Source organism: Pteropus medius, unplaced genomic scaffold, assembly GCF_902729225.1.
Source record: "Pteropus medius unplaced genomic scaffold, Ma_sr-lr_union100, whole genome shotgun sequence".
Taxonomy (NCBI): Eukaryota; Metazoa; Chordata; class Mammalia; order Chiroptera; family Pteropodidae; genus Pteropus; species Pteropus medius.
In genome coordinates, this window is record NW_024349227.1 from 2,961,590 (window position 1) to 2,971,665 (window position 10,076).

Here is a 10,076-nt window from a genome sequence, read left to right on the forward strand (position 1 = left end):
GGAGGGAGGGAGGGAGCCCTCCTGCTATCGTAAGCTCCTTTGAAGACAGAAAGAGGAACAGAACAGGCCGGAACTTAACTGCCATGAAATTCTACTGTCCTCCACTGTTCTGAAAGACAAGGAGGTGCTGGCCGACTGCCCTCGCCGCCCTCCCCTGGGCCGGGGGTCCTGGAATCTTCGGACCTCCGGGAGGGCGGGCACCACAGCAGCCACGTGAGGACACCTCGCACAGCCTCGAAGATGTCCTCTTTCCGGGTGGCAGTCTGTGTGCTAAGGTTTGGTCTAAGCCTCAGCCAGCCGCATGGGAGCTGAGGGAAGTGCTAGATCTTCGCAATTTCTTGATGTCTTCCTTTGAGGAATGTGACTAATCCTTGGCTTGTCTGCTTACTGGACTGTCTGAGGATCCAAAGCATGTGGAGAAGTGCTAGACAGAGGCAGGGGAGTGGGTTCCTTCCCGTGTGGGCAAGACACCCCTGTCTGTCCATACTCAGGAACCACCTGCAACCTTGAGTGGTTACCATGGCAACCGAGGTCCTGGCTAACTCCTATCGCTTCTTCAGGTTTCAGCTTAGGCGTGATTCTCTGAGGTGTCCTGAACCCTTAGGTTGGGCCCTCTCCTCTAAGTTCTCATGGCGTTCTGCATATCCATTCTGTGGCATTTACTATGAGTAGAATAGCGTGATTATTTGTGTGGTTGCTCGTTTAACACATGTCTTCCGCACCAGACTCTACGCTCCATGTGGAAAAGGAGGGCATGTTGCACACTGTCAACGTGTGACACACCAGAGTAACTGCGCTGCTACGCATTTTATTTATCTTTGCAAGGCTGCCCTCTGGTGGTTAAACACGGAAGAGAGCGTGGAAAGAACGGAAACCCCCAGGGCCAGGAAATGGCTGGCTAAGCCCTGCTCAGAGGCTGGCAGGTGAACCTGGAACAGGTGAGCACTGCAAGGAGGGCACCCAGGTGAAGAGTCACGTCAGTTCTCCGTTCTTATGAATGGCTGCCTCCCAATCCAACAGGAAGCCCTGGCCTAGGAAGAGCAAGTAATTAAAGAAAGCCCCGCGGAAAGCCCACCCTTCCCCCAGTGGGGCGCCTGGGGGTTGGGAGAAGGCTAATTTAAATAGCTGTTCTTCCTCCTCAGTGGAGTGCCGCAAATACTTAACAACCAGCTCTCCACCCCTCCCTCCCAAAAAAATTCCAATGCGTAGCGTTTACCCACGGTATAAATATTTCCACCATGGCCCATTTCAAACTACCTGTTTGGTGTCACTGCAAGCAGAGTTGGGAAGAGACGAGCAGTGTTTGTATGTCAGTATATAGTGTTTCTACCATACAGACCCCATGGGCATAAATCAGTTCAAGAACATGGCTAATAGTAAAATATAGTAAAATAATTGGGAAACGATGAGTTTGAGTATGTATTATATTTGCTTTCAACATAATACATTTAATTGCGTTTATGTAATTTAATTTTTAATAATGGCAGTGTTTAACAACTGGCTTGCGAAATTCCGCAAATTTTAATAATTGGTTCTTGCAAACCTAGCAGTAAGAGCTGGCTCCGGCACACCACTGCTCCTGCCCCTCGCGCCTTCGCTCTCTCCTCCTCTTCCTCTCCTGCGACCTCCCTGGCATTCTGTGTGGGCAGGAGGGGTGGGTAATATGGGAAAGAGCTTTGCTGCAGAGGCTGCTATTCTCTGAACCAGGAACCATAAGGTGTTAAGGAAAGAGGATGAAGAAATGCAGACTTGGCTTCTGAAGCACATTTAGAGTGTGTGTTGGGGGTGGGGGGTTGATTTCTACAACTAGATAATGAGGCTGATTAACACCTGGAAGAAAGGCATTTGGAGGTAGGGGCTGGGTCCTATGGCTGGAGGCCATGCCTTGGTGGTCCTCCAAGGGCTCCACCCGGGAGGAGAGGAAGGGGTGCATTAGGAGAAGCGGCCTATGGGGAGCCGTGGCAGGCAGAAGTAGGCGCTGGAGAAGAGGCTCAGGTTGATGGGGTTGCTGTCGAGGCGGATGTCTTCCAGCTGCCTCCGTGTGTGCTTGTGCTCCTCGGGGTCACAGAAGGTGTCTTTCTGCATGGTCTCTATCCTATTATTCTGGAAAGAATACACCAATGGCTGCACTGAAGGCTCAATCAGATATCCACACCAGCTCTGCTCCCCTTTACAACTGGAGAAACCAAGGTACCTAAGGCCAAGACCACCCAACGAGGGGTGAGAAGAGGGGACCGATGGAGGCTGGGCGGAGACAGAGGGATGAAGAGACCGGGAAAGAACAAAGGAACAGGAGTCAGGTGTGGTGGGATAAGGATGTGAAGGGAGAAGGGGCTGTTTTAAAGAGAAGAAAAGGGAGGAAATCAAACTGAGGCTGTGGACAAGACTGACTCATTCGTGTCTCCAATAAGGTCTCAGTAGAGAAAACCCCACAGCTGCCTAAGGGTGTTCCGTGTATCTGACTGCTGCCCTCTGTGCTCTGTGCCATGCTCTTGGGGAGGCCACTCACCTGCAGGTGTAGCGAGCGCAGGCTCAGGGGCAGAGGCCCAGGGATGGAGTCCAGCAGGTTGTCGGCCAGGTAGAGGAACTGCAGCTTCTCCAAGGCCTGGAGGTGGGGTGCGGGGAGGCGGGTAGAGAAAAGGTGTGGGAGGCTGGCAGGGGCTGGAGGACCCGGGCAGAAAAGAGTGCCTGACATGACCCCATTCATTCACTCAAGGCCTCCTGAACCCCAGCCATGCACTGAGGTTCATGTCGGATGTGACAGGGTGTGCCTAGGCTCCTATCAGCTCGCAGCACTCACTCCCACTGGGGGAGTACACAGGAGCTGTCAGCTGTTAACGTAGAGTGGGGAAGAGGGGGACAGGGAGGGAGGAAGGACAAATGGACATCTCAGCCCAGCCTCGACCTTTCTGCTATGAGAAGGGATTTTCCAGAACGAACAGTCTCCAAATGCTAAACCTGGAGCAGCTGTGGAGAGCATGCTCAGAAAGTGCCCACATCAGCAGAATGAGACAGAGCTGGGTGGCAATGTTGTCTGCACCCCTCTTCATTTCTTCGTAGGAACTAAACCCCAGAATCTTCCCAGCTCTGTAGAGTGGGTAGCTGCAGGCCATCTTAGTGCCATATGTTAGTCTTTCCCATCAAAACTGGTTAGCCAATGACCAAGCAGATGGTCTCTCTTGAGAATTTGATCATAGAAAGATAGTAATTAGTCAGTTAGTGGTGGATTTTGGAAATGAAAGGAGTTGTAGAGTTAGGGCGGAAGCCAGCACTATTGCAAGTCATGTGTAAGCCAAAGTTTCAGGGGAGCAGAAGCTGTGTGTGCAGAGGACGCTGGTGTACAGAGGTGAACAGAGCAGGTGCACAGAAGGAAGCCAAGAAACTGTGTCCCAAAGAGGGAGAGGGAAAGTCACCGATCCTGGTTTCTGACACCACCCCCAGTAACAGGCCCAAGAGGCCTGAGTTTCCTTTCACAGAGGTTCTTGGGATGGTGTGTTGTAAATACTCTTTTCCTTTGTGAAATCAGGTTCTTGCAATAAAAAGACCTTTAATAAAACAAACGGGAACAGATGAAAAAATAGGTTTGATTTTCAGACCCCAGAACAGGGCTGGAGCAGGGCTACCCCATGAGGGCAAGGGGTGTGTGTGTGGGGTGTGGGGTGGGGAAGCGTGTGTGGCTGTGGCTGTGGGTGTGGGCGGCAGGTGATCGATTGTGGATCGATCAAAGGCCCTGGCTCACCCTGAAGGCTCCAGGCTGTATCCCCGAGCTCTGGAGCCGATTTAGGCGGACGTCCAGGACTTCGATGCCCGTAGGCAGCCTGGGCAGAGCTGTCAGCCGGTTCTCTGGGAGGATCAGAGCCTGCAGAGCAGGCAGCAGGTAGAGGGCGTCGTCGTCGATGGTGGAGATGAAGTTGCTGGAGAGGTCAATCTTTTTCAGTTTTGCTGAGGGGTGCGAGGGAGACCAGAGAGACACAGGACACACCATCTTTTCCTGCCCTGCGGGAGCCGCCCCACCATGCTCCAGCCCTCTCAAGATAGGGAATGCTAGCCAGTTCTCCACCTGCACCAGGTCCGCACCAGAAGAAATAATGTTAAAAACCAGGACTCCCTGGAAAAGCCCTCAGACTCTGCAGCACTTTTCCCTGGAGCTCTGCTCTGTGTGCTGTCTATCTCCCTTGGATCATTTTGGTAGACACCTTCTGAGGGCAAGACCCAACAGGCCCAGGAATCAACCCCTGGATCCATCCCACCCCCATCCTCCACCACTGAGGCCTGGAAGGCTGTGGTAATTAGTACAGAATCTGGATTAGAGCCCAGATCTCCTATCTTAGACAGGGTATAAGGCATAAAGGAGCAAAGCAAGCAAACGAACAGAGTAGACTTAGCATGGTCTTGTCCAGAGGCCAGGAGGGTACAGAGCTACAGTTCCTGGGACATTCTGAAAATGTAGCCTTGATCATATCTTGCCCCTTCCCAGCTCCCAGCTTTTGGGAGAACAAATGAGAGAATAGGCCACATCTGCCATCTAAAATCGTCAAAGAAGGTAATTAGAGAGACTTGGGTTGTATCTATTTGATAGCTGGAGAGATTGAAATCCAATGGGGAAAGGCTAATGCATGTGGGGCGCTGTGTCTGGTGACGTCACACAGCAGGTGGCGAGGGAGGGGCCCCGGGGGTTCCCTCTGCCGGCCGGCGCTCCTCTCCTGCCAAGGCCTTGCATACTCAGCCCTTTGAAGTCTCTAGCCCGGATGCGGCGGATGCTGTTGAAGCGGGCATAGAGGTAGGCAGTTGTCTGGGGAAGACAAGGGATGCTCTCTAGGTCAGCATCGTCGCAGTACACGGAGGAACCAAGGCACACGCAGACCAGACAGGTGGGCAGGCCTGGCTCGGAGGAAGACAGAACAAAGGGAGATGCCCCCACCCCGTCAGACTCGCTTCAGCCTCCGGGACCAACAGCCCTCGCCTCAAGGAGTATCTGAGCCAGGGCCATCTGCGTCCTCTCAGGCTGCTGCCCGCTACCGATGGCCACAGTGCACCCAGGCACTATTGTTGGCTGCTCCCAGATCCACCCTCGGTTACTATCCTGTCCTAACCTATTAGTGCTCTCATCAGACCCTGGGCCTGTGCAGGTTTTCCTGGGCCTATGTGGGTGTTTCTAGGACATCCATTAATCTCTTCCATAGGCATCCTCTCTGGTTCAAGGTGCAATGAAGGTGAAATAAAGCCAGAATTGAGTGGAATGGTCAATGGTTGCTGGTCCTCCCAGCTGCCTTGTGGGCAACAAGTTAGACAAGCTGCATGTGGCTCCCAGAAGCATAATAGAGCCAAGGTGGAGTGGACGATGCTCGCCCAGAATTAATTTACCTTTCTTACAGTGCCAGCATCACAGTTTTCCATTGGGAAACAGCCCTTCAGCCTTCAGTGTTCTCAGTCCACGGTCAGTGGTCATGAGAGTTAGGCCAGGCCATCAAACACAGATTGGCTTTAAAAAGTCAGGAAGACCTTACTGGCTCGTACAACTCAATGGTGTGGGCAGTTTCCGTTACTTGCTGTTACAAGGGACAGAGATTATGGGAGACCACATGCTAGTCCAGTGCCAGGGGGCTCTGTCAGCAGCGACACAGCCTCACGGTTAAGAGGCAGCTCTTCTCACCAGCAGTGACAGGACAGTGTAGGTGGAGCAGAGAGCGCCCCAGCACCCTTCTTATTCCACGGCCTTGAATGGCAGGTCCAGTTGAGGCCTTTATTGCCCCTTTGAGGCTGGGATTCTGTAGCTCTGAGAGGTCATGGATTCCTGACTGAAGGGTTTTATCTGCTGAGGCCCAATATTCTAGAGCCACCGGAGGAAAGCATCTCAAGATGAGGACAGGGACTGAAGGCAAGCAAGTTGGGAATAAATGCATCCCTCCTCCGCCTCAGTTCCGACTCCCAGCAGAGTGCCAGCCCCTTACTGCCAGAGGTGTCAGCATCCCAGTCTCCAGGAGGGCATCTGGGAGTGGGAGGGGCTGCTCAGCAGGATTTTAAAAGCTGAAAAGCAGTATGACTGCTTCATGTGCCCCCATGCCAAGTGACAGCCACAAAGTTATTTATTCTTCTCTACAGGCTTTTAATTGTCTCTAATCTAATTACCACTCAGCCTCCTCCCCCAGTGACGCTGTTAATTAAGGTAGGGTGGCTTCGCTAGGCATAGCAGAGCTCTGGCACTTCTCAGCTTCCTATCCAATTTGTACATTCAGGCAGAAACATTACTGACAGCCAGCTCTCCCTTTGATTTTTTTTTTTTTTTTTCTGTTCTTACCATGGCTGTTTCCCCTCCTCTCTCTGACCCTCTACTCCCTAACCATGACCGTACTCTACTTCGGTGCCCCTGGCTCCGGGTCGTGGCTGTGTGGCCTATGACCTATGGCTACCGAGACCTGTGGCCGTGAACTTACTGTGGCTGGTTGGGGAAACCGGCAGGCCCAGCATAGCAGGCCTGGTCACTGTCGCGTTGGAAGAGGGTGTCCTTGGAGCCACTGTGCTCTGAGTGGAGCTGATCCCGTTTGGAGGAGCCAGGCTGGTCCCTTTAGCCTGTGGACATAGCCCATAGCACATGGTTTAAGTCACTTTTTGCCTGAGGTACTTAATTTTGGACTCTGGGAACCTCAGTGACCAATTTCAAACTTGCAAAGAGTCACCGTAGAGAAGGAGGAAGGGATAACAGACAGAGTGAGCAAGGAAGGGACTTTCTCGGAGAGTATCTGGTCCAACAGAGTGGTTACATGGATGGGGAAACTGGGGCCCATAGGTGGGAGGCACTGGGATCACAGAGCCAGCTGGTGGCCAAGCTAGTGGCAGAGCTAATGTCCACAGTTCCAGATTCCAGGCTGGAGTCTGCCCCGTGCCCTGCGCTGAACAAGCTCACACGTTAAGCAAGTGCAGACTTCAGATTGGCCCTTGCGAAGGCCAGGAGCAGCTGAGCGAGACCTTCAGAATGAAGAGGGTTGTGGCTTTTCTTCTTCTAGGGAGAATATGAGGACGTCGCTGATGCCCCAGTGCGACATGGCGTATGGTTTACTTGAAGGCAGGGGGAGGGTGTATGAAATCTAAGGAAAGTCTCACCAAGTTTGCTACGAATGGGCAAAGAAATTGAGGATTTGTTGTCCTCTTTCTTAGTACCATCCGAGTGACAAGTTCCTATGGAGGGACAAGAATTTCTTCCTCCTAGAGAAAGAGATGGGGGCTTGAGACACCTGCACACAGAGCACTAGAGGGACCTGGCCTGTGGCTCCCAGTCTCTTTCAGGGGGTGCAGCCGGAGTGCTGCGTGTCTCACCTCAGGGGCCTGGTCCCCGTAGTCCGTGAGCTCCTGGTAGCTGCCCAGGTCAATGACCTCGTCATAGTTGTCCAGGCTCAGGGCATAGTCCCCGGGAAGCAGAACCGCATTAGAATCGCCTGCCGCTTGTGGCTGCTCTTCTCTCCTCCTTCTCTCCTTCTCCGGGAGCGAAGCCTGCCTCGCTTCCTGTAGCACCAGGGCCAGCAGGCTCAGGGAGGCTGGGAACCTCATGGGATTCTGGGGTGGGGCTGGGATAAGAATGGGGGGGAATCACTCAGCATCCAGTCCCGAAGAGTGGGTAGGAGGAAGGGCTGCCATTGAGAGACAGGGGTCTCTTGAGCTTTGTGAAAACGGCTCAAAAACTCAGGGCACTTCCCACCCCCACACGGGCAGACTCACGCCTTCATTACATGTACAAGCCCCCTACAGGTTAGGGCTCTGTCTCCTGTCAGCCCCTCACCGCCACTCCACTTCAGTTTCTACATGCTCACCCACGCTCTGGCACTCACGGGCACGTGCAGACACAGGCTCATTTACTCATCTCCACGCAAACACACACATGTCCCCTCGTCTACACTGCCTCCTTCGCCACACAGACACACACGTCCCCTTGACTACACGCCTTTCTACTAAGTGGGCACACACTTACGCATTTATACAGATGTTCTCTCTTATATAACCACACACACAGAGTACAACTACTAGTCACTAAACTAGATTTAGAGAAACTCCAACATCGAAGAGTCTTGTGGTTTTTAAAAAGATTATTCGTTAATTCATGCATTTGCTCAACAAACATTTTTGGGGGTATCTATTATTTTCCAGGCACTGGACTTGTCTCTGTGGTACAGAAATGAATAAGATAAGCCTAGTTCCAGGAACACCTAGTCCATTTAGGGGACCTGGGCTTACAAATTGACATACACTGTAAAAAAAAAAGAATGTTAGCGCATAAAATATACTTATAAATACCTCTCTTTAGAAACAAATGATTACAGAAACAAAAGAACTTTTTGTGTGTGGTTGTGAGAGTGTCTACACACCTGGAAAGTTCCTTAGGCACATGTACATCTTTGTGTGTGTGCACAGGTGATTATGTCTATATGTGATGTGCATCGTGTATGACTGTTCATGTAAGTTCATCCACGCATGCGAAGATGGGTCAAGAAATGTGTGCCGTGTGATTCGAGGTACCCAGTGTATTTCTGCTAATTCAGGCCTCCCCAAAGCCAGTTGCATGAATTTCTAGGAGCATCTCCCCCTTTCTTAATTTTAGCTGGGTAAGGGGTAAGTCCCCTGCAGTAGCACGAGGTGTCTCTTCATCTCGCCTCCCACATCTGACTCCAAACCACATTATATAATTTTTAAAAAATCTTTAAGAAAAGTCCTAAGTCATTGCTGCCCAACAGCGTCCTCCTATGTCTGGCCCAGAGGCCTAAACTCTCTTCTTCCTCCCACCCGATCCCCCACTCCAGCCAGAACTCTTTCCCCCATTTGCATACCAATGTGCCTACCTTCTCAAACCCAGAACCTTACCCTTCCGTATATTCTTTGGGTTCCAAAGGAGCCTCACAGCATCCAGAGAGGTGTGGACTCTGATGGAAAGGTGTGTGCAGTGGACAGCTGCCTGGGGAGGGCGGGAAGCTGGCCAGGGCAGGCGAGTGGTGGCCAATCAGACTTCTCTTCTTTCTGATGTCCAGCTGTTTGCCCTCCTCCTTCCTCAGCGGGTCCTCGTCCCATTCCTGTGCTTGGTGCCAGGGAATTCTCTCTCCCTCTGCCTACTCCATTCCCAGCTCCTCCCCACCTCCCGCCCTCATGTCTCCCTCTCTTTCTCTGTACTCTCTCTTTCACTGTCCCAGCCCCTTTGGGGAGGTAGGCAGTTCCTACCCTCTCAGAGGTCACCGCCCCTCAGATTCTGTGCTATTCTCAGAGAAGGCAGCAGTGGGGTGTGGAGGGTGGGGGCTTGCCTTCCCAGCTTTCTTCTCCAGCTAGAGAGTGATGATGCTTTGACTTCATAAATGGAACTCAAGGATTAAAGGGGCTAAGAGCAACTGCACCCCGACCACTGCCCACCCCTTGGAGCCCCCACATGGGAACCATAACTAAACAAAAATCACGGGAGGGAGGGACTGAAGACCAGGGCATTCAAAGAGGTGAATGAGGATGAGGTAGGATTTGAAAGCCAACTTCAGGTTCTCTGGAGATGATGGCAAGGAGGATACAAGATATTCCCCAAATCTGCTAAGGTTGGGCCCTAGAGAGGACTTCTGATCACAAACACCAGGAGGCATTATGTGAGGTTCTCACGCAGCTGAGAAGAATCCTCTCAAGATGTATTTACAGGGAGAAACTCTGTTTTGCTTGGTGCTACAGGCTCTGCAAGGCAGGCCTTACTGAAGATAGGGTGGGGGAAAGGTGTTGTGTCTCCCCAGGATTCTGCCAGCCTGCAAGTCTGTCCAGATTCTTCAGTAATGTACCTTCTCCCTACTCTCTCCCCCAGCCAGATGCTGAATCTCAGCTGCAAGGCCCCCTAAGGATCATCTAATCCAAACTCCTTATTGTACAGATGGAGAAACAAGACCCAGTGGGGTGAGGTGATTGCCCAAGGTCACACAGAGCCTGGGCCAGCTCCTAGATTCCTTGATTCTCAGGTTAGAGATTTCCCCTTTGTTCGTATGACCCTCCCCACATCCCCAGGAGTTCTGAGACAATGAGTCTTGCTGCCCTCATAACAGATGGCCTTGGCAGAGCTCATATCTGCC

At 52.1% G+C, this 10,076-nt stretch overlaps 1 protein-coding gene across 3 annotated transcripts in view; it reads right to left on the reverse strand.

The window, feature by feature from the left end:
* Positions 1-1,286: 1,286 nt before the first annotated feature.
* The window catches only part of OPTC (opticin), a 10,928-nt gene continuing 2,138 nt past the window's right edge, over positions 1,287-10,076 (reverse strand). Inside the window, exons 1-7 of one of the 3 annotated variants that reach the window (XM_039881876.1) lie at positions 8,851-10,070; positions 7,315-7,562; positions 6,435-6,570; positions 4,723-4,881; positions 3,740-3,942; positions 2,510-2,605; positions 1,287-2,103 (exon numbers count right to left, since the gene is read on the reverse strand). In XM_039881876.1, coding sequence (XP_039737810.1) covers positions 1,933-2,103; positions 2,510-2,605; positions 3,740-3,942; positions 4,723-4,881; positions 6,435-6,570; positions 7,315-7,545 — 996 coding nt within the window. In that variant the 5' untranslated portion in view covers positions 7,546-7,562; positions 8,851-10,070 and the 3' untranslated portion in view covers positions 1,287-1,932. Of the gene's footprint in view, positions 2,104-2,509; positions 3,546-3,739; positions 3,943-4,722; positions 4,882-6,434; positions 6,571-7,314; positions 7,563-8,850; positions 10,071-10,076 lie in introns of those variants that run through there. The other 2 variants (XM_039881875.1, XM_039881877.1) reach the window with 2 other exon arrangements.